The sequence below is a fragment of the Ictidomys tridecemlineatus genome, chromosome 3 (genome assembly GCF_052094955.1).
Source record: "Ictidomys tridecemlineatus isolate mIctTri1 chromosome 3, mIctTri1.hap1, whole genome shotgun sequence".
Taxonomy (NCBI): Eukaryota; Metazoa; Chordata; class Mammalia; order Rodentia; family Sciuridae; genus Ictidomys; species Ictidomys tridecemlineatus.
Genome location: NC_135479.1, coordinates 129610868 through 129633737, shown reverse-complemented (window position 1 = coordinate 129633737; position 22870 = coordinate 129610868). Strand labels below are relative to the sequence as shown.

The following is a 22870-nucleotide window of genomic DNA, read 5'->3' as shown; positions in this document are numbered from 1 at the left end:
GGCTGCATATGTCATCTCCAGGGTGTTGTTGCCATGCCTGTGGAAAGTCACAGCCATGGCCACCTGCTCCAGTTTCATGTGCTTCTTTGCCAGCCACGTCAGATTCATGAGGTCCACCAGCTGGCTAGGCTGAAAGAACATGTACTTGGCAGGTTGTCTTCCCCAAACCTAGGCAGCAGTCTTTCTGCCCCTGAATGGAGAAAGACCAGTGCACTGCTCATCAAGCTGTTCTCCTTCAACTGGCACCTGCTACCTCCACGGGTACCATGCCAGTCCCACCACACACGAGACAGCGAGTCTCTGTCCCAGAGACCAGCGACCTCAGCAGGATGCAGGAGGTTCCAAAAGAGAAGAAACCTCACAAAAAGACTGTGGCTCTGCCATGAGCCAGACCCACAAAGGAAAAAAGACAAGAAGAAACTGGGAATGACACCTCCCAAAGAGTAGGGCCCCTGGCTGCCAGGAGACATTTCCTCTGGAGGACCTCTGTTGCTGCGTGCAGATAGAACAAACTCCAAGCCCACTCTACACCCATCGGTGGAGGAGCCGGGCCCCCACTGGTGGCCTCTAGTCAGTTTGCTGAAAATCAAATCACTGAATGTCAATTTGCCAGATTCTCTGAGCTGTTGGGGATTTTTTTTTTCTCTCTTTTTGTGTCTCCCTAGACATTTTCCATGCCAAAGGACAGATACCCACACGTGTGTTCCACTGCTGTCCCTGTTTGTACGTGTACTCCAGCTCCAGCGGCTGCCACAAGAATATCCCAAATTGGGACATCACAGCCACTTCACTGTGAGGACTGCAGGGGCAAGACCCAGAATGGGAGTGGATCTGGGCAACTAAATGTCTTAACTAACTACACCTCAGAAAACGACTCAGTGGGTTGTTTTTTTTTTTTTTTAATCTGTTACCAGGAGTCGGAGTACCAAGTGAATTATTCTTTCTTCATCTATTTTCATATTACCACAATTATTCACAAAATTTACTTTTATGAGGAGCAAAAACAATTCTGACAGCTCTCTTTGTACATGAAACCAGTGTCAAAGCCAAACACTGGGGCTGGGGCTGGAGCTCAGTGGCAGAGCACTTTGCCTAGTGAGGCACTGGGTTGGGATCCTTCGCACCATGTAAGAGAAAACAAAGTAAGGGCATTCTGTCTACCGACAACGTTTAAGGCTGGGAATGTGGCTCAGTGGTTAAGCATCCTTGGGTTCAATCCCCAGTACCAAGATAATAATAATATAATTTAAATATTTTTTTTTAAGCCAAACAATGGTACAAGAGGCGGTTTCATTCTCAGAGGACTAAAATCACTCCAGAATGCCCAAGAAGCCCTCTTTTTTTGTCATCTGTAACAAAGGTATGACCCTGACCACATACATAGACACTGCATATATCATCTCCATGCATTTCATACATAGATGTCTTCTTCACACATCTCTAACTACCTTAAAATGTGACAAGCTAAAATATGTCTCTCCCAGAATGCTCAGTGAAATCATTCCTTGCCCCAATTCTGTGAAAACTCTCCTGTCACTTGTGTTATGTCAGAGTGTCACTTTTGCTTTTTCTATTTTCCATTATTCTTATAAAAGACAAAGGGGTGAAATGCAAAAAAAAAAAAATACTGTCGTTCTGAAAAAAATTTTTTAAAGCAACCCACTGGTCTTTAGAATGCAATCTTTGCTAGTAGTTGAACATCTCTCATGAAAATGGGGGCCCTGGATCCCCAGTCCCAGTAGATGCCCGGTTACCCCCTCATTTCTCCTTCTTCCTGGAGGCATTTTTAGAAGTCTATGATCACAGTGTGAAAACTACCTTTCATAAGTCACTGTCATAAATTATTCAAACACACAGACACTGCTCTGGTGACTTGGCCAAAAGTGAGCTGATGTCTGCCAGCAGCCCCAAGAGGCTATAGCTCCAAGCTAATGACTGTCCATCACCTGACAGCTCAAACCTGGATTTTGCATATAAAATAATGAATAAAGGGTGTCACTGGGAATTCATAAAAGGTGGTTCCACCAGTAGAACATGTCAAAGTAGAAGACTAAACATGAAAAATTTCTTTTTTGAGAAATAGATGTATCAGAACTATCCCATTCGTCCAGTCACTCAGAGCATCTATGTATGACCTCTGCCTTTCTGCTGGAGAAGGCCAGTCAAACCCTCTACAATGTAGAAGACCTCATTGTCCCCAGCATTAGATACCAAATTTTAAACCCTACCAGTTACTAATTTGAGACCCTAAAATGTTCTAACCAGGAAAACTGACCCTCCTTAGGTTGTTTTAGAGTATGGTTTGGTTTCTTTAGAAAGGACTCTCTCATTATGTGCAGTTAGTTGTCTAAAGAGAAATGAATGGGGCGCCCCTCTTGAGGTATCTGCACACCAGGACTCCAAGGGGCCTGACATCAAGTCCATCAAAAAATGCAAAGGATTGGAATTCCTGGGTCACTACACAACCTCCTTGGGGCTTGAGCAGGGCCTGGGACTAGCCAGCTTTGTTGGAGTGCAGGGTAGGATGGGAAAGTTATTTCAAAGATTTGTCTGAAGAGGATTCTACTCTGCCTGATCCATCAGCTGTTCATTCATTCACTCAGCTGACATCTAGAGGCCTGCTCTAAATCCCTGCTAAGTGCCTGCAATTCAGGATCCATAGGATGAGATTCTGCCTCATGGAGCCCACTGATCCACCCTGTGGATGACCCAACTCAGCGATGCCTTCAAGAAAGACAATACTGTCAGCATCCATTTTCAGACCAAATCCTCCACCATACCATGGTTGGTGCTGTGCTTAGTTCTCTGCATTTAACCCCATGCTGAATCCTGCTGCTCTTTCACCCCTACCTGGCCCTCATAATCCTCCTACCATGACAGGTCAAGGCCCAAGTTCAGTTATCTCTGTCCTTATCATCCCTTCATCCTCAGCTTAGCTCCTCCACAAACATCATGCCAGATATAATGGAAGCCCGATGCCACTCTCCTCCCCACATTTCTCCCTTACCCAGAGCAACTCCAAAAACTCCCACTATAGCTAGAGTATGTGCCAGACACTGAGCTATACAAGCACTTGTTCTGATGGTATCCTGTGGGGAGGTATCTGCTTTACAGAAAGGAAAAGGGTTTGTGGACGTGAAATAATTCATCTAGTTAACAGCAGAACTGGAACTTGAAGTTTTGATGAGCTAAGACAATAACTGCTTATTCACATACAACATGTCTGACACTAAATAAAAGGCTATCATCTCCCTCTGGCTCTGCTCTACCAGATCGTAAAATCCCAGATTTAACCCTATAGGAAACAGATCTGCAGGTACATACATTTTAGATTTTTGTGCTGTTATCCTTATGTCCCTAGAGCCTGTGGAGCCTGTAGGAATAAGGGGTAAAGGGAGAAAGGTGGAAAGGGACAGGGGTGTTTTGTGCTGCACATCAACATCACTTGATCTCAAAATAAACTCAGCCAAAAACCAGACTGGAGAGGATCCCAATCTACTCAGATCTGGACTTGCCCCAGAATGGGTTCAGAACACAGTTCATTTTCAGGAAAGAAAAACATAAAAGTGTGTTTCTTGCTTTAGACAAGGAGAGTAAAGGTGAGTAACATTTTTCTCTCTTTGGAGCAACATCAAAATGGAGTCAGCAAAAATGCCAGCCATGGGTGACTAAACTTCAGTCTAAATCTTGCTTCAGGTTGCCTGGGCTCTGGAGGTTCCAGTGTATCTCAAGGATCATCTCAAGTCCCTCTGCAGAATCCAGGTATGACAGCCAACCACTGCACCATCCTGTTCCCTCTCCAGTACTCCTCCAGTTCCAGAGGGTCAGAAGAAAGGCCTTGGAGCCAGAGATCCTACTTGCCTCCTACTCTCAGATTCTTCTCCACTGGGGCCCACTCAGGTCCCTGGCTACAAAGAATCCACCGCAAGCCCAAAGACTGAAAAAAAAAATGTTTTAATAAATACAAAAATCTCCAATAATGACTCTGCTCAGCTCAGGGGCAGCAGGAGTGGAGTGGGGGGGACCCTTAGTGCTGAGTGAGGATAAATTAAAAATCCCAACAAGCCAGTGACATTATATACAGAAGGAAGGGGGTAGGCTTCTAGGCCAGAGGCCAGACAGTAACAAGGCAGGAGTTGGGGTGGATATGGCCTTGGTCTGCCCAGCTGCCTCTCCCCCTTGTGAAGCTGTGGTTCCCAGAGGTAGTGGGGGAAGGAGAAGAGGCAGAACCAAGGAACCAAAGGCACTGGGCTTCCCCATAGGAGAATGCAGGGTCCTCAGCACCACCCCTTCCCCCAGCTCAGGCCCCATCCTCTTGGTCATATGGCCTTGGGGCTGCTCCCTAGGAGCCTTCAGCTTCTTTCTCAAGCTCTGGAACAGTCCTGGTCTCCGGGGCTGCTGCAGACAGAAGTGGGTAGATGTTGGAGGAGGAGAGTGGGAACACAGTGACATGGAGAAAGTCATAGAGGGGCCAAGCAGAGTATCTCTGCTCTGGGCCTAGAAACGCCAGAATTTTCCAAGCAAGTCCATGCATACCAACTGTTTGCCCAAAGTGTAGTTGCCTAATTCCTCTGATCTTCAGAAATCTCATTTAAATAGAAATTGTAATAAATAACAGCCCACACCCCAAGACCACTCTATGAAGGTAGGCTAGGAAGGCACCTGTGATGCAGACTCTGTGGCTCTGGCATCACAGGGGCTCTCTTCCCTCCCTGGGCTCCCTGCAGCCAGCCCATAGCTGCTGCCCTGGCCACCCTCACTTACGCCGCTGGGGTGTGCAGTGGGAGCAGCATCGACTCTCCTTCCCTGAACTGCAGGATAATGACAGTGAACAGTCATCGCGCTCACAGTGGGGCACCCCTGCCTGGTGTAGAACAGAGCAGTTGCTGAGGGTCACCAGGGCCCACCTCCAGGAGTCTGCCCTCCCTGGAAAGCTATCCCCCCACCAGGCCCCCATTACCCACTTTACACAGGCTCCCACTTACCCCACACCTGCAGGTGATACAGCTCATTTCCCCAAAGGGGGGCACAGATGGGTGCCAGCTCTGGCTCTCTGGAAACCACTGTCCCGCAAAACGGCAGCCCCGGGGCCCATCGGCCTGCATGGGATCCCCCAGCTGGGGGTGGGCCCCTGGCCCCACTGTTGGCAGAAAGAGGCAAGGCTCAACCCTTGAGAGCCAACGAGATTTTATTCCTCTTTGAATTCCCAACACCTAGCAGTTTCTGGCACTTAGTAGTTGATGGATAGATGGACAGACGGGGCAAGAACTGAAGCCCATCACACCCCAGTAGCACATGCACATTCTTCCCACTGCATTTAGATCTCTGCTCCATGCCAGACACAGTCAGTCAGTGCTGAAGTAGCTGAGAAGCCCCTTCCCCTCACCTTCATCATGCCCCTCCTCACCCAGGTCAAGGCCTGCCCCAGTCCTAAAAGTGAGGCCTCAGTGCCCAAATCCCTCACCTGGACACTGTTTGCAGCAGTCAGTGGGGTTGGCGCGGATGGGCTGGGCACATGCCAGCCGGGGACACTGCACCTTCTCACAGTGAACCTCTCCAGTGCCCCCCTGTAGAGATCCATTGAGTGAAGGGTCAGGAAGAAGGGAGGACACATAAATCTCCCTCTCCTTTTACCACTTCAAATAAAACATGTGTGTGGCCTTTTATTCAGAGGCCTGGGCTTGCTTTATACTCCTAGACTCAGATCCTCATCATTGCGCCCTGCAAAGTAGGTACCACATTTGCTTACAGGAGAGAAAAGGGCAAAGCTCAGGGAGGTTCAGAAAATGCCCAGGTTCACATGGAGCCAGTCAGGGAGCAGAGGCAGAATTCACACCCAGGTCAGCCATTTCCCTTCTGCTACAGGAAGCTGGAAACCAGCTTTCAAAGCCCAAGGGATTTTTCTCATGGTGTTTTCATCCTTGAACCTTCCTCACCAAGGATGGCAGCCCCCTCCCCATCTCTGCAGACCCCGCTGGGTTATGGCACCAGAGAAGATTGGGCAGCCATACCTTGCAGGTGCAGACAGCACACTTAATTAAGCCAAAGGGGGGCACGACGGGGTGCCACCGGGTACCCGCTGCCCGCCAGCTCCGGTCACCATCAAAATAGCAGCCTGGTGGGGGACAGTGCCCAGCTGTCATTAGTACTGAGCTCATCAGCTGGGCCCACAACCAAGGCTTGAGCTTCAGGGCAGCCCCACACTAGCTAACCCAAGGGCCTACTGGGTGACTGGTAACACTAATGAGGTCTGTCGGGTGTCACTTGGAATCTGTACCCTTCACCCCCACACACGTAGATTCTCTCTCTCCTTTCCCCCTCCTGGTCCAACCCAAGGCTCCTCTGGATGCTCCAACCCTGCAGGCACTCTTCCAGCTCACCCTCTCCCGGGTCCCGGCTCCTTGGCAGCCCTGGCAGGTCTCTAACATCTTGTTTCTCTGTGGAGCCAAAGAAATGGTGAGACAGAGGATGACCATCCCTCCCTAAAGGAAGCAACCCCGAGGGCGGCCCCTGCACTACCTCTGCTCCCCTGCAGGGAACTCACCGGGGCACACGGGGCAGCACTGGTCAGGTGCCTGCACCGGGTGTGGACAGCTGGGGGGTGGACATACCACCGGATCACAGATCACCGTTCGTCTCTGCAGAGAGAAGGGGAGCGTTGACAGGGTGCTGGACTCCTAGTCCCAGACCCCGGGCTCCAACTGCGCCCTTTCAGGGCCTCCTACCTGGCAGGTGCAGAGTGAGCAGAGAGGATCGTAGTTGGGCGCCCAGCGAGCCCCGTGCGGGCGCTGTTGCCCCTCGAAGAAGCACGTGTTGGGGTCTCGGGGCCGCCCAGGGCCTCCAGGTTTGACCGGCGCTGGGGCTTCTGGGCCGGGGACCGCCTGCACAGGCAGCGCTGGCAGCGCCGCAGCCGCTGCAACCGAAACGCCAGAAGCCCCCGCCCCCTCGGCCCCGGCAGCAGCCAGGCGCAGGCCGCCCACCTCACATTGGTTACGGACGTGCACCTGGGAGGAAGAGGCCAACTGAGACAGCATCTAGGCCCCCGCTCCAGTCTCCACCTTCGCAGGTCCGCCCCTCAGCACCAGGGCGCCCAGGAGGAGGCTATTAGCCTCAGCAATCATCCCAGCTGCAGGGACAGGACAGTGCTCTGCCACCCTCCTTCTGGGGCTTTGTGTGGCTTCATCCTCTCCACCAGCCACACTTTGATACTATCCCCTTCACCCCACCCACTGGGGGCTCAGAGAAAGCACAGGAACACAGGGCCAGCCCCATTACACCATCCCCAATGCCCACAATGCCCACCAACCTGCCCTCGCAGCTCCCCTCTGGGGCTACCCTTAGTGGTGATCAACAGGGAGGCGGTGCCCTGTGCCAGGTGCCGCAGCAGCTCGGGCTCCAGGTCCTTCACCACACCCTGGGCCTACAGGGATACAGAATGAGGGATGGGTTCAAGGCACGTTAGGGCTGAGCCTACTACTGCCCCTCAATTTGCAGATGAAGAAACTGAGACCCAGGGAGACGGCAATGGTGCAGAACTTGGAAACCAGGTCTCTCTGACTCCAAGTGCACAGCAGCCCAAACTACTTCAGTGGCTTGGCCATCCCACTACTCCTCTGGAGTCCCAGAATATTACATACTACACAAGGGATGTCCTTAGAAAGGAGAATGCATAATAAAAGGCTGAGTCAGATTCACATCAAGACCTGCCTAACTCCTAAGCCCATACCCCTCTGTAATACCAGGCTGCCTGCTTTCTGCTTTCCCAACCACAGGTCCACACATCCCTTCAAGCTAAAAAGCAAGATTTCCCAGGCTGGGGATATGGCTCAGTTGGTAGAGTGTTTGCCTCACATGCACAAGACCCTGGGTTTGATCTTCAGCAATACACACACACATACACACACACACACACACATACACAAAGGCAAGATTTCCCAAGCTGTCTCCCACCATCATGTCCTCACCTCTGAGCCGTAGAATCCCTTCAGCAGCCGCCGGGGCCCTGGAATTCCAGGAGGCCCAAGGAGGTGGGCAGTGACAGTGCCCTGTTCTGAGCCACCAAGCCCAGCCAGCAGCACTTCATAGTGCAGGTGACAGTGTGTATCCAGGGAAAACCAGGCATGCCCAGCTGCCTGGCTCTGCACAGGAGGTAGTACCAGGGCTCCCGCCAGGGGCACAGGCAATGCTGGGTCCAGAGACAGAGTAGATGAGAAGGTGGCCTAGAGCAACCCCTTACTCCCAGCATTCCTATCTCCCCCAACATAGACTCTGCAAGCTGAAAGGCACCATCAATGGGTCCAGGCCTGGGAGCAGCAAGTTTTAGACTCCTACACCATGGCAACAGGGAGAGAGTCTGCCAGTAGGACCCCCCATCCCCTTACATTCCCACCTTCTCCAGATGTCAATCTGAATCTCAGGCAGAGAAAGACACTCCCTAGGCTCTGGCCCTCTGGCACCATCCCTCATGTGCGTTAGTCACAAGTCTAAGGATACAGAAAGGCAAGCAAACCCTGGAACACTCACTATCATGGCGGGCACTGTGCCCACTGTAAGGCAGGGTGGCCACATGCCCCCGCAGCTCTCCATCTGGGAAGTCCTTGGTGCCCACATTCAGGAACAGCTCATTCTGTAGCAGCATATGAGTGCCTCGGGCACCCAGCCCAGGGCAGACACCCACAGCCTGGGGGGCAAGAAAGGATGAGCCCCCTCAGCTTTCACACAAGCCCAGAGGCTGAGGCCCTTCCATGTTTTGTGCCCCAACTACAATAAGATGTATTTCTACACACCAGTAACACTGGATAAGAACTTTGCAAGCCCAGTTTCAAGTCTCTCCTCTGTTACTTCTTAACTATGTGTAACAACCTTGAAGAGTTACTTAACATTTCCAAGCCTTCAATTCCTCATCTACAAATGGGTACTGTAAAAGTAAAATATATATATAAATAAGATAACCAGTGCAGGAGCCAGTAGAAAGGTCCAATAGTAGCAACCATATTATCATAGTTATTATACAGTGTATTGCACAGTACTTCTTAACTACCTCAATTTGATTTGACTGTGAGCTTGCTGAAGACAAGGATCACATCTGATTTTCTTTCCTTTTTTTTTTAGTACCAAGTTAAGCACCCCTGAGGTGCTTAACTACTGAGCCACATCCCCAGCCCTTTTTAATTTTTATTTTGAGACAGGTTCTCGCTAAGTTGCTTAGGCCTCATTAAGTTGCTTAAGGCCTTGCTAAGTTTCTGAGGCTGGCCTTCAACTAGATAGAGATCCTCCTGTCCCCTGAGTCACTGGGATTACAGGTGTGCACCACCAACCCCAGCCCCCACACCTTATATTCTTTGTACTCTAGACCCTAGCCTGGGGATCACTAAAAATATGTCAAATGAATCAATTAATCAATGAGAGAGTCTGTGAGTAAGTGAAGGATACTGTATATCCCTGCACATCCACCAGGCATTCCACTGGTGACCCTGGCACTACGGCTCTGCCTGGTGCCTCACCATGTGTCCTCCCAGCTGGAATCCAGCCATGTGGCACAAGACAGTGCGCTGATTCCTCCGCTGAGGCTTGGTCTCCAGTGTCATGGCCACCATCTCACTTCCTGTACCTACCACTTGCACCTGGTGGGGGAAGGCAAATTGAATAGGCAGCAAAGGCCTGAGGCTTGAACCATTACAGGTCAAGAATCCCTTCAGCAAAGGAGGATGGTGACAGCCCTTACCACCTCCTGCAGTCCCTGACTCTTACCTGGTAGATCAGGGAGCCATTTCCTAGCAGTGTGAGGCTGGCTGAGCCGGCAGCACCTGTCTGGACTGGGATTAGGGCATCAGCCCCACAAAGGACACTCTGCAGAACTGTAGAGGGGCAGGACAGGCTTGCTACATGGCCACTCATAGCTTGAGTCCCCTGGAGTCTCCCCCATCCACCCTGGCCTCTTCCCTGGCACTTGTTTGTGCCTCTTGGATGAGTGTACCTCAGGTGCCAGGCCCCACCCTGCCTCACCATCGCAGCTCTGCCTGGCAGCAATGTGTCCACTGATGCGCATTTCTGGCCCACCTGCCCTCTCCAGGGCCATCTGCAGTTCCCCCAACACCAGCCAGTCCATCTCCTGGGCTGTCAGATTGGGCAGCACCTCAGCAAAACCTGGCTCCTGGGAACAGACCAGGGTATGATGGGTACTAGCAAGAGGCCAGGACAGGTGGCAACAAGAATCAGAGCCTCGGGCTGGGGATGTGACTCAAGCGGTAGCGCGCTCGCCTGGCATGCATGCGGCCCGGGTTCGATCCTCAGCACCACATACAAACAAAAATGTTGTGTCTGCTGAAAGCTAAAGAAAATAAATATTAAAAAAAAAAAAAAAGAATCAGAACCTCCCCTCCCTCACCTGGGCTGAGGCATTGGCCTGGAGCTCCCGCAGTAGCTGACCCTGATGTAGAATCTGGAGCCTTAAGGGAACCTGGGTTGCTCCTGTAATGGGCATACATGTGGACATTTCTAAGAGATAGGTACCCTCTCTGCCCTCTCTCACACTTTCCCCACCACACTTACCCACACTCTTGGGTTCCAGCAGGCCCCGGAAGAGCAGCAAGAAATGCAAGGAGTCCTCTGTATCACTGAGGGTGAGCAGGGTGATACCCCCCACACCCTGCTGTTGTAAGCCTTCTAGAGTCAGGATGGCACTGAAGGTCTCTGAAGGAGGGAGGATGGTGACAGCCCATCAGAAAATCCCCTTCTCAGCCCACCCTGAGAATATAAAGAGTTTTCTTCATATTCAGCAGCTGCATATTCCCCTTACCTGCAGCTAGGGCCCGGTGCCGAATGAGAGGCCCCCAGACCTCCCCTGAAGGGTGAGTAGGTGTCACAAGGGCCACATGCAGCTGTTCTGCCCTAAGGAGCCGCAAAGACAACCTAGGCACTGCCCGCCACACCCCACAGACCTGTAACAGAGAGACAAGAAGGGCCCACACTCAGACAGTATGCCGGACAGGCCAGCTAAGAGGCCCAGGCCTGATGAGGAAGGAATATGGAAGGGAGCCCCCAGGCCCTCCTAGGAAGCTTAAGAAGGTGCCCAGGAGCCAGATGCTTGGGTTCAAATCCTGGCTCCACCACTTACTAGCTGTGTGACCTTGAACAAATCACATTCTGCTACTGAGCCTCAGTTCCCTCATCTGTAAAATGGGCATCATAATGTCAGTGCCTTCCTCCCACTGGGTTGTTCTGAGGACCAAAGGAGGCAATGCAGAGCATGCTCTCAGCACAGTGCCCAGACTGGATAAGCGCTCATAAATGGCATCATCTCACCAGGCCATCTTGGGTGGGGGATGCAGGGTGTTCAAAGAGGATGCTGCCGGTGGAATCTGAGAAGCGGACCCTGCTGGGACGATCCAGCCTGGAAATGAAAAGTCCAGTAAGGCTGGACGGGGAGCCTGAGCCAAAAGCAGCACCCCCACACACACCCTTACCCAGCTTTCTCAGTTCTTCTTCCCCTCTGCAGTTCCCCCAGCTGACCCGCTCCTCCCTTCTTCCCCTTTCTCACCTCCGGTAGGAGATGGAGAAGCGTAGGCTGGAGCGTAGCAGTGAGACTCGGGCACGTGCCACTGCCTGCGACCTCGGCCCAGTCAGCAGCGCCACGAAGTCTGCCAAGGGAGGAAGACGTTATGAGCACTGTCAACCATCGCTGACGGCCGCCCCCAGGACTACCTCTAACACACCCATCCCCTCTTACCCGTGTGGCCGTCTGCGCGTGCCCTTTCCTCAGCACCCGGCTCCCCGCGATCACTGTAACTGCGATGCTCCGGATCCCTGGGATATTCGAAGGACAGGCCCGGCCGCTGCTGTTCCGAATTGCTGCGCTCTGTGCCAGGGGTAAGAGACACAGGCTACAGCAGGCCACCCCAATCCAATTAGCCCAGGACCTAGTATTGCACCCCGTTGCCCTCCCCTTACCGCAGAGCTGCTCATACCTTGGGGGCAGGTCTGGCAACAGTGTCCTGGTAGCTGGTGCGGCTGCCCACAGGCCAGCGTTGGGCACTCAGGTTTGATGTTTTTGCAGCTGACCCTGCCAGGGCCCCTCCCACGGCGACCCCACTGTGGCTGATCTCAGAGAACAGGGAAAAATCAAGTGAGTGCAAGATGTCAGACCGTTAGACTCCAGGGCAAAGAGGGAGAGTCTAGGGACCAGTGCAAGGTCCACAGGCAGAGTCCGAAAGCTCTGGCATTTACAGGTGGAAAGACCCTAGACAAGTCGCTTAACTTCTTTGGGCCTTAGGGTCCCCCTCTGGAAAATGGGGATAATAGTGTTATCTATCTAGCAAAGTTATAATGGTAGGAGAGAGAGAGAGAGAGAGAGAGAGAGAGAGAGAGAGAGAGAGAGAGAGAGAGAGAGAGAGAGACACACGGAAGGCACAGAGTGAGCGATCAATAGTAGTGAACACCTGAGACTTAAAGGGGGCGATCCCAGCTTCCTTCGCCAGAAAACTCATCCCAAGTATCTGTGGACCAGTCTCTTCCTCCTGAGCAACTAGAGTGCACTCCGACGTCTCAGAACCCCAGAGGTCCCCGAGAGGCGGCCGTAGGGTTCACTCACCGCCTCACAGGCGCACAGAACGCAGCGCATCACCCCAAAGGGCTCCCCCAGGTCCGGGTGCCACGTCTCGTCCAAGGCATAGACCTTCCCGCCGAAGGAACAGCCTGCGGGGACGGGCTTGGCTAGCGGCCGCTGTCCCGCTCGTGCAGTATGCCCGCCTTGGGGGCTGCCCGCCCAGCCCTGGGTCCCCTGGCACAACGCGCCTGGAGGCTCCAGCCCGCCCGCTGCGCGGAGCCACCTGCGCCCGGGATCCCCTCCCGAACGGTGCGAACTTGCCCAAAGCCGGACTCACCGCCCGCGCCTCCCCCCCCAACCTCCGGCGCCCACCTACCTGCCGCTCCCCGAACGGGCAGCGGCTCTTTCTCAGAACGAATGGGCAGCGCGGGAGGCTCCGGGCCGGCGCCGCGGGCCGGCCGGGAGCCGAGCAACAGCAGCCCGAGGAGCAGCAGAGGGGCCGGCGGGGCCGGGAGGCTCGGCATGACGCGAACGGGACAGCTGGGGAGGCGGGCGGGAGGAGGGAGCAGGACGGGAGGAGGGAAGAGGGCCGGGTCGGGGGCGGTCCGGCGGGAGGGGGCCGGGGCCAGGGCCGGGGCAGTGCAGCAAGGGGCTCGTCGGGCTGCCGCAGAGTCGGCGCCGGGCCGGGTGGGGCGGGAGGAGCGGCCGGGAGGAGCGCGGGCGGGCGGGCGCTGACCCGGGCCGTACTCGGCTCTAGTGCCCCGGGCGCCGGCTCCGGCCCGTTTTATGCCCGGCGCCCGACGCCCCGGCCGGGGGCCTCCTCCTCAGCAAACGGGGCGGCGGCGGCGGCTCGGCGAGGGGCCGGGCTGAGCCCGGGGGGTCCGGCCCAGCGGCAGCGGCCCGGATCGCGAGTGGGGGAGGGGAGGGAGGGGCTGGGACCGGGCAGGGGAGGGAGGGAGGGGCTGGAGGGAAAGGGGGAGCGAGGGGGTAGGGGGAGGGGAGGGACCAGGGGGCGCGAAGAGGGGAGGAGAGGCGGGCCTGGAGCCCCCAGCTGCCGGCGGCCACAGAATGACTGGACCGGGAGATGGGTGTCCAGCCCAGGACCAGATTCTCAGGGCCAGGGAGGGGCCAAGGCTGGGCCTGAGGCCTGGACGGGTCACTGGGCAAGGACCTTCCAGCTTGAAGGATGAAGACTTGCCTTTAAGGATGACAACTGATCTCTTCTTGACTCTAGGCCCTACTTCCCCCTCTGAGGTCTGTCCTCATTCTAGAGATTCCCAGGACAGAGACTTATGCAGTAACTGGCAGTGTTACCCTTGGGGTAGAGTGTCATTGTTTCCCACTCTAACCTGTCCTCAAGCCCATTCAACCATCACCCTCTTGCTTTCTCAACCTATTCCTTCACCCAAGGGACTCTCTTCTTCTCCAGCCCACCCCCAATCTCCTTTGTCTTGGTTTTCTGGTCTTGTCTCCCTGTTCCCTCCCACCCCCACATCCCTACCATCCTCCCAGCTATCCCAGCACCCTCCTTCCTAATCTTGGGAGGCATCTCGTCTGTCTGAACTGGAGAATTCCGGGATCTAGGCCATACTCCTAGCAGACAGCCCCATCCTTGGGAAGAGGAACAAGAGAGAGCCTGAGGAAGAACTAGGGGTAGAAGGTGGGAACAAGGTCAAGCCAAGAGGCCCCTGAGGAAAGAGACTGTAGGGAGACTGGAACTGAGGAGAAAGCAAAGTAGTTAGAGCCAGGGCCAAAGGAAAGAGGGGGGTGGCAGCAGGGAGGTATTTGCGGGGGAGGCTCAGCAGCTGTCTTTCTTAAGACAGGGACACATGGGCCTGGTTATTTTTCTTGTCACATGTGGAGTGGTAAGAGATGGAAGAGGGCAAAAGACAGGGCAAGCTCAGGGCATGGACACAGAGGTAAGTGGGTTTAGTTGTCCAAGCCCTTGGGCCCCAGCAGAAGAACACCTGGACCCAGGCTTAACCCAGCACACACCCCTCACCCTCCAGTCCCTTCAAACTGTCCACACCCTTTCTCCATACCATGACCCCTAATAAGATCTTTCTTCAATATAGGCAATGCCCAGATTCCATTTGGGAAAGGGGAATTACAAGATGAGACTCCCTAGGGAGTTGTAGGAGAAACCTGGATTTTGACAGCTGGTATGGTGTTCAGAGAGAAGAAATTTGAATAGCTAAGAACTGAAAACCTCATCAATCTGAAGCAAGACTTCCATGCCTTTTCCCTCAGGACAAACATGTCCTGCCAGCTATCTCCTGGACAGAACCTCTATTCCTTTCCCATCTCTCTCCCAGCCAGCTCCCAGGTTTCTATCTTCTAGGAAAAGATGGATCCCCCTATGCAAATCCTCCCTGTGGTGTGTGGGGGTGGAGGAGCTGGGCTCCATTAGTGGACCATGGTCCAGGCAGGGGCTCCAGGTCCAGCTTGGATAGGAGGAGAAGGCGTCACTTCCGGGGACTTCGCCAGTGTCTGGTGGCTCTCTGCTCTCTGATTGGGCAAAAGTGGCCCGGTCAAGCCTGTGACCCCACTGCAGTGGAGGGGCTGTGCCCCAACGCCACATGTCTTTCTACTCATCTGCTCCCCAGAGTGCTGCCTGCTGTGCACCTGGGTCCTTAAGCCCTTCTCTACCGGGTGAGTGGCAAACAGGGTTTGGGGTTAAGTGAGGGTATGAAAGACAGGAAAAGAAGAGTTGGGCTCTAAGCTGGGGGAGGGGCAAGCAAACTGGAACCTACACGCACTGACCTTTGTCGAGAAGAGTGGAGCCTTCCCAGAATGGGAGGAGCAGGACAGGGCAGGGGTAGGGGGTGGGGTGCTGGTTTCTGAAGGACTGATCACAGACTTAGTGGAATAGAGCACAGGCCTCCCAAGATCAAGGAAAGGAGACACAGGCCCAGGGAGAAAATAAGAAAGGAGGTACATGTAGGGTTAGAAAACACAGCACTAAAATAGACGCGGTCCAAACCCCAGTCTTACCGGCTCATTTTTTGTTAGCTTAAAGTTCTGAATCCTGGGACTGGGGAAGCTGGGTCAGGCAAGCCAGGGCACAAGGAGAAAATAAAGGGAGGAGGGCTCATGCATGTTGACAGACCTACAGGAAATCCCAATATTGAATCAGGTGCAGGCCTCTTTGCACAACTTGTGAAGGGAGGAGGAAACCATGTGGGGGGTCTTGTGAAGGAATCAGAAGGGGTCTGCAGAGGGGGCAGGGAAGCAGGTGTAGCCATAAGTCAGATAACTTGGCCAGTCAGTGTCTAAAGTAAGGTAAGCCATGTAAGGTGGGCATCACCTCACTAAGCTGTTGCTCATTCCTGGGCCACTTGCCTCAGGAAGGAAATCCCAGGACTATTAGTTCATCTCTTTAACTTGGATAATAGGATATATCAGAATTTGGAATGCAAAGAAAAACTCCAGGAGACTATATGGGTAGGGTAAATAGAGATAGAATGAGAGGTCAATGACTATGGTACCCCCTTTTAATCCATGTCCTCCTGTGGTCCCAGTTATATTTCTGCCCAACACGGAAGCCACACTGCAACACATCGTGCATATTTTCAACTTCCTGATCCTTGCTCTGGATCCTGTTTTCCATTCTTCAGGCTCCCTTCTCTAACCCGATCCCAGATTTCTTCCAACCTAACAACTAAGGTTACTCAGAATTTGAGGCCAATAAAGGTGTGTGTGTGTTTGTGTGTGTGTGTGTGTGTGTGTGTGTGTATGCACACAAGAGTGCATATCATGTTCTGCTGCCCTCAGCGTGTATGTGGGTGGAAGGACCAAACCAGTACCAGAGTCACTGAGGACCCCTGACAAGGTCAGGAGACACCATATGCTGTGATCACAAGAAAACTTGGGAGCCATCAGAACTTTAGTAGCTCAAGCTCTCCCAGCATCTGTTCCCCCTGCCAGGCAGTCTTTTTCTTGAAACTTGATAAAATATTCACCACTTTTGTAACTTTCAGGATAGTTTCCAGACTGTCTTCCTCGGCCCACCTGTGCCCCACCCCACTCTGCCCAGAAGTGCAAAGAGCCCAAGCCGCCTCCATGGCCCCAGGAAGGATTCAGGGGAGAGGCCCCATACAGGGAGCCACTCCAGCCAGACACCCTAGCCAGAATGGAGCTGACTGGTAAGATCACACTTGAGGGGCTAGGCCCAGGCTGGAGCATGGCAGGGAGAGAGAATAAATAGGCTTGCTGCAGGGGTGGGGAATTAGGGAACCCAGTCTCCCAGGAATAAGGTATGTCCAAGTAGAAGATTCCCTGGATTTCAGGTCTGGGTCCTAAATGGGATTTCCTGGACCATCACCCAACAATGATTTCTTCCTTATCCACCCCGTTCAACCTCACTTCTCCTCATCTAAGAATTGTTCCTTGTGGTCATGCTTCTCCTTACTGCAAGACTAACTCTGTCCAGCCCGGCTCCTCCTGCCTGTGACCCCCGACTCCTAAATAAACTGCTTCGTGACTCCCACGTCCTTCACAGCAGACTGGTGAGAATTCCCAAGCACTAGCTTCTCTATCCACTTAACTGGTAAGATACCCTCAACCCCATAACTTCCTCTCACTCCCGGACCAATAACTATTCTTCCAACATTGCCTTTGACCTACTGATCACCACTCCCTGTCAAGAATTGTGATTTGCACTAGAGCCTTTTTAGAAGCTCTGGACTGAACATAGTGCTCATGGAAGGCTAGCCCAGTCACTGGGCCACCATACCCTCTCTATTTCATCTCTCTTCTCCCCCACACATTTTTTTTTTTCAACAGAGCCAGTGCCCAGACATCAATCCTTTGTCCACCCCTGTCCTGCTACCTGCTGTGGATTTTAGCTTGGGAGAATGGAAAACCCAGACGGTAAGAAAGTCATTCCTGGGATGTCTGGGCTGGGGGCATGGCTCAGTAGTAGAGTACTTGCCCAGCATATGTGACCCTGGCTTTGATAACCAGCAAAACACACACACACACACATACACACACACACACACACACACACATACACACACACACACACACACACACACACACACACACACACACACACACGGAACTCCATCCTTTACTTTGGCTCCCCAAATTCCTGTCATTATCAGCTCATTATCAGCTCCCTACTGCTTTCCTTGGATCCTTCATTCTTCTTTTTTTTTTTTTTTTGTGGTGCTGGGGATTGAACCCAGGACCTTGTGCATGCGAGGCAAGCACCCTACCAACTGAGCTATATCCTCAGCCCGTCCTTCATAATTCTTAAGGTCACTAAAAATAATCTCATCTTCAGCTTGGCCACCCTAACCCAATATACATTCATCTATGTGTATCCTGTGGACAAGATGATGGATTTCAGGCCCAATATGTCAAATAGATTCAAAGTTAAACATCATGAAAAGCTGGAGAGAGGGGCTGGGGATATAGCTCAGTTGGTAGAGTGTTTGCCTCGAATGCACAAGGCACTGGTTTCAATCCCCAGCACCATACATACACACACAAAAAAGCTGGATAGAAGTCTATCATGATCATGCCTTTAAGACTGTTCAACCTTCTTAAATTGGCACAGAGAAGTAAGATTAATCTGTATCCACAGATGACACGATGCTGGGAAGCACCACTAACTGAAGTCAGAATCAAGATTCCAATCACTAAAAACTTACATCATAAACAAGATGAAATTTAATAGACACGTGTGTAATTCTACGTGTAAAATGAATAAAGTCCTATTCCAGCTTAAGACCCTGAAGCCCTGCTTCCCTCATTTAAGCTTGTGTTAAAAAAAAAAAAAAAACTTAGCAAGAAATGGCACTATTAAAGCAACTATTTATTTGTTTGTTTATTTATTTATTTCCTTTTCACAGAGCTAGGCATTGAACCCAGGGCCTTGTGCATGAGTTACAACCCCAAATCAGAAGCAATTGGTTTTAAAGCTAGCAATTCTAGACTGCTTTAGATGTTTAGTAATAATATTATGGAAATATTCTTAGAACTCTATTTTGAGTGGATTGCACTTAAAAGCACTGGTCTGAGTACTGAACATCCCCTTCAGGACACATGCTAATTTATTAAAAGGGACCATATTAAACTGTTCAGAAAGAAAAACCTGCATAGTGAGAGCCTAGAAAAAAAATGTTATGTGAGACATGGTTAAAAAAACATGTCTGATTAGCTTGAAGAAAAGTAGTAGTCTTATGGTAAAGCAAGAAATGTTTCCACTTATGACTCAGGAAACCTACTTGGGATGCAGGACTCATTGGCAGGTCAACTCTTCTACCCCCAAGATCTCTATAGAGTCCCCCTCCTTTCCTCAGGTCTGCTCGGATCACTGGGTCAGAGGAGAAGGACAGTTGGTCCCTATGGATCACCTATAGTTCAAGCTCTGCCATTTATTAAGTCCCTTCCCTTCCATTATTTTGGAGCCTCAATTCTTCATTTAGTTTAAAAATGCTATGGTCCTAATATTTTGCAGCAAAAAGAGTAGACTTACGGCACTAGTTTTCAAGAGCTAAAAGTTATAACAGTGCAGAACTTTCTGACTGAAAGTTGGTGTAAGACCAGGCAGGGTTGGCGGACAGTGGAGTTACTGAAGCAGAGGCCGATGACCAATTGTTGGGAGACTGTGAAAGAATTCCTGTGCTGGGTGGGACCCTGGTCCTGTCCAATTCTCAGCTCCTATGATTCATTCTGCTGGCTACTCCTACAGGCTCCCCACCCGCTATTAGCATGCCCTTTGAAGCAGTCCGCTTCTTTCTTCCATCTCTTTCCCAGGAGCAGACCAAGGCAGAGGACATTCTGGGAGCAGTGACCCTTCTACTGGAGGGAGTGATAGCAGCACGGGGACAGTTGGGTCCCACCTGCCTCTCAGCTCTCCTGGGACAGCTTTCTGGACAGGTCCGACTCCTCCTTGGTGCCCTGCAGGGCCTCCTTGGAACCCAGGTAAATCCCAAGCTGAGGAATCCAAAGAAATTGTCCTCTGACTCAGTCTCCCTAAACGACCTGGGGGAAGAAAGGGGATTCAAGGGATCTGGAGGGTAGAACTGGTCTGCCAAGGAGGGTTCCTTCCTAATTATAATGCCTGGGTGCAGACACCCTATCTGTCCTACACAGTCAAGGGAGACCTGATATCTTAGGCCTGGTCTCTGACTTCAGGCCCATCCTCTGCCCTCAGCTTCCTCCACAGGGCAGGACCACAGCTCACAAGGATCCCAATGCCATCTTCCTGAGCTTCCAACAACTGCTCCGAGGAAAGGTGCGTTTTCTTCTGGTTGTAGGAGGACCTGCCCTCTGTGTCAGGCGGTCCCTGCCCACCACAGCTGTCCCAAGCAGTACTTCTCTATTCCTCACACTGAACAAGCTCCCAAACAGGACTTCTGGATTGTTGGAGGCGAACTTCAGTGTCTCAGCCAGAACTACTGGCTCTGGACTTCTGAGCAAGCTGCGGGGATTCAGAGCCAAGATTCCTGCTCTGCTGAATCAAACCACCAGGTCCCCAGACCAAATCACTGGATACCTGAACAGGACACACAGACCTTTGAATGGAACTCATGGACTCTTTCCTGGAGCCTCACCAGGGACCCTAGAAGCCCCAGACATTCCATTAGGAACTTTGGGCACAGGCTTCCTGTCACACAACCTCCAGACTGGATCTTCTCCTTCCCCAACCCATCCTCCTACTGATCAGTACACACTCTTCTCCCCTTTACCCACCTTGCCCACCCCCATGGTCCAGTTCCACCCCCTGCTTCCTGACCCTTCTGCCAACCCTACTAACCCCCTTCCAACCAGAGCCCATCCTAACTCTCCAAATCTGTCTCAGGAAGGGTAAGGAATGCTGACACTGACAATATTTGCAGTGTCTCTCATGTGCAGTTCCCTTCTCTGGAGAGGCTCTGGAAGACAACTGCAGCTATACCAGACATCCTGTTTCCACCTGAAAGCCAATACTCTGGTAAAGGTGAATACACAGGAAAGAAAAAGGGACTGTTTTTTTTCACTGTACATTATAAAACTTCAAAAGTTATTTTTTAAGCTATCAACAATATTCACCAGAGCAGCTAGTTATCTTTGGTCTATTTTCTGCATAAATTTGAAAATCACTAATTCTCTATATGCTTTTTATTCATATAATAATTCTGCAAAGGCCTGTTCTGGCCTCACCTTTGAACAGAGATAGAAACTATCTTTGTGTCAGAAAACAGAAAGGGTAGTTTCCTTCGCTTCAAGTTTAAGGCCCTCCAGTGCCCCGTTCCCTTTACTGTCATTCTCTGTGGGACTGTTTGGTTCTCTATTGTTAAGAGATTCTTACTTTTGATAAATGAGTAACAGGTGTCTCTCAGAAACACTGTCCCTATAAAATTGACAAAACTAAGGCTGTAAAAGAATAAATGAGAGAACCCAAAAGCTAACTAAAAAGCAAAGGAAAGATGTTCTTCACAGGGGGTACCCCCACACATACACAACCCCACCTCCCAAGAAAGCTAACACTCACCCCCGCCCCAGGTAAGGCTATGTAGACAGTTCAGTAAAGACAAGACCTGAATGTGACAGCTGAGCAAATAGCTAGCCCTTCTGCAGCTTAGCAGGAGGCTTTGCCAGGCCTGGGCTCTTGCCTCCCTCCTGTGGAGGTCAGGGGGAAGTGCAGGAAGTGGCATGAGCTCCTTAAGCTGGAAGAGCAGGACAAACAAGAACAAGTTGAAGGCTCCCTTCTCAAACCCTACAAGTGCATCTAAAGAGCAGCCCAATGTGATTACCATAAACCCAACTATGGGATCCCTAAAAAGAAGGTGGGGTTGCAGGGCACAGGTAGCACACACCTGTAATCAAATTACTCAGGAGGCCAAAGCAGGAGGATCACAGTTCAAAGTCAGCCTCAACAATTTAGCAAGAACCTGTCCCTGCTTCCCCCAACACCCCAAAAAAGGGCAGGGGATGTGGCTCAGTGGTAGAATGCCCCTGGTTCAATCTCCTGTACCACAGGGAAAGGTGGGGGGTGGGTAGACTTCAGAGGCTTTGCAAATAAGTCTTGCTGTCTTGGTGCTCAGGAAGGGGAGGTTTACCTTGTATACAAAGATCAACTTACTACATTCTGAGGTTCCTGTAGGAAAACTAGTAGGAACTTTTCCCTCTCTCCCACCTCAAAGAAAAGGAAAGTCTACCAGGAACTCAGGATTCCAAACACTGCCACAGATACCTGAGAATCCCCAAAGGCATTCCAAAACACTAGGGTGAAAGTCAGGAATTATATATATGTTCCTTTTTCTTTCTTTTCTTTTTTTCCCTTTAAAGACAGCGTTTGATTAAATTGCTGAGGCTGACCTTGAACTTGAGATCCTCCTCCCTCAACCTCATGAGTCCCTGGGATTATAGGCATGCAGTACCACACTCATCTTATATTCCCTTTTTTAATGCTCATACAATTCAGTAAAATGTATATTACCACCTACATTTTAAGGATGAGGAAACTAAAGCTCAGAGAAGCCAGGTAAATTACCAATGGTCACAGAGACTGTTGGCAGGAATAGAAACAGCCCTAGTCTGATTGACTCTAAATCCCAGAGTCTCCTCAGTGTGGTGCGCTGTCCAATATAATCATTCAGTAGTTCTATTTACTGGGAAAGATTTCCAAGTCCTTATGAAGTAAATACATCAACTATTAATGAGGTACTTTACCACTGAGCTACATCCCCAGTCCTTTTCTTTTTGAGACAGGGTCTCAATAAGTTGCTGAGGCTGGCTTTGAATTCGTGATATCCTGCCTCAGCTTCCTAAGTCACTGAGAATTATATCCTAGCTGCATCCTCAGCTCTTATTAAAAAATCTAAGTGGAAAACCTAAGCTCTTGCGGGGGTGACCAATTTAGATCTCCAAGTATCTTTCTTTCCTGGGCAGAAGAGTTAACATGGAGAAGGAATTAACAAATGTACAAAGCTGGGATGCTGCTTAGTAGTAACGTGTTTGCCTAGCATGGTCAAGGCCCTGGGTTCCATCTCCAGCACAGCAAAAAACAAAAAGTACACACAGCTCAAATATATTGTCCAAATCTCAGGTGCCATCATTTCTGCATGAGAAAGAATTAGTTCAACCATACTACAAATTTCAGGGTACAGTTAATGAAATGGTTAGTGGAAATTATAATTTATTTAAATATCAAAACAAAGCATGTTAAATTTAATGATCAAAAATATATATAATGATCAAATGAAACTTTATGGCATATGAAAAAGCCAGAACCCAGAATAAGATATGCCAAAGGGACCAAAGAATTATGGATTCTCAGCCCACTCATAGGAGAGATAAGGATGGCAAAAACGTAAATATAGCCAGAGA

At 51.2% G+C, this 22870-nt stretch overlaps 2 protein-coding genes across 10 annotated transcripts; one reads left to right on the top strand and one right to left on the bottom strand.

Annotated features, from left to right (window-relative positions):
• Nucleotides 1–3938: 3938 nt before the first annotated feature.
• Chrd (chordin) lies at nucleotides 3939–13404 on the bottom strand. 3 transcript variants are annotated; one of them, XM_078043800.1, is made up of 23 exons: nucleotides 12921–13402; nucleotides 12590–12693; nucleotides 11967–12096; nucleotides 11729–11857; nucleotides 11540–11639; nucleotides 11305–11392; nucleotides 10799–10940; nucleotides 10552–10692; nucleotides 10388–10470; nucleotides 10006–10153; nucleotides 9751–9857; nucleotides 9504–9623; nucleotides 8524–8680; nucleotides 7965–8185; nucleotides 7307–7420; nucleotides 6726–7004; nucleotides 6545–6638; nucleotides 6381–6437; nucleotides 6012–6115; nucleotides 5465–5567; nucleotides 4986–5140; nucleotides 4765–4864; nucleotides 3939–4398 (listed from the first exon to the last, which is right to left on the bottom strand). In XM_078043800.1, exons 1-23 carry the CDS (start codon nucleotides 13066–13068, stop codon nucleotides 4343–4345), a joined length of 2880 nt encoding a protein of 959 aa, XP_077899926.1. In that variant the 5' UTR covers nucleotides 13069–13402; the 3' UTR covers nucleotides 3939–4342. The 3 variants fall into 3 exon arrangements, 2 of the variants coding, with proteins under 2 accessions (XP_077899926.1, XP_077899927.1); XM_078043801.1 differs by having other exon boundaries at nucleotides 3939–4395; XR_013436688.1 differs by lacking the exons at nucleotides 3939–4398; nucleotides 4765–4864; nucleotides 6012–6115 and having other exon boundaries at nucleotides 5002–5140; nucleotides 12921–13404.
• Thpo (thrombopoietin) lies at nucleotides 11608–20963 on the top strand. Of its 7 annotated transcripts, XM_078043806.1 has the most exons (7): nucleotides 13554–15196; nucleotides 16525–16689; nucleotides 16925–17052; nucleotides 17330–17416; nucleotides 19313–19480; nucleotides 19713–19793; nucleotides 19910–20356. In XM_078043806.1, the coding sequence occupies exons 2-7, from the start codon at nucleotides 16677–16679 to the stop codon at nucleotides 20219–20221; spliced, it is 789 nt and encodes a 262-aa protein (XP_077899932.1). In that variant the 5' UTR covers nucleotides 13554–15196; nucleotides 16525–16676; the 3' UTR covers nucleotides 20222–20356. The 7 variants fall into 7 exon arrangements, with proteins under 7 accessions (XP_040126118.1, XP_077899931.1, XP_077899932.1 ...); XM_040270184.2 differs by lacking the exon at nucleotides 13554–15196 and adding an exon at nucleotides 11608–11868 and having other exon boundaries at nucleotides 19713–20963; XM_078043805.1 differs by lacking the exon at nucleotides 13554–15196 and adding an exon at nucleotides 12403–12853 and having other exon boundaries at nucleotides 19713–20963.
• Nucleotides 20964–22870: the final 1907 nt, after the last annotated feature.

Coding starts and splice junctions, on each gene's coding strand:
- Thpo (XM_040270184.2), top strand. Junction 17,053..17,329: donor ACGTCCTTCACAGCAGACTG/GTGAGAATTCCC, acceptor TTTTTTCAACAG/AGCCAGTGCCCAGACATCAA. Junction 17,417..19,312: donor GAGAATGGAAAACCCAGACG/GTAAGAAAGTCA, acceptor TCTCTTTCCCAG/GAGCAGACCAAGGCAGAGGA.
- Chrd (XM_078043800.1), bottom strand. CDS start 13,068: ATGCCGAGCCTCCCGGCCCCGCCGGCCCCTCTGCTGCTCCTCGGGCTG. Junction 10,693..10,798: donor GCACCGGGCCCTAGCTGCAG/GTAAGGGGAATA, acceptor TCCCTCCTTCAG/AGACCTTCAGTGCCATCCTG. Junction 5,568..6,011: donor GTGCTGTCTGCACCTGCAAG/GTATGGCTGCCC, acceptor GGATCTCTACAG/GGGGGCACTGGAGAGGTTCA.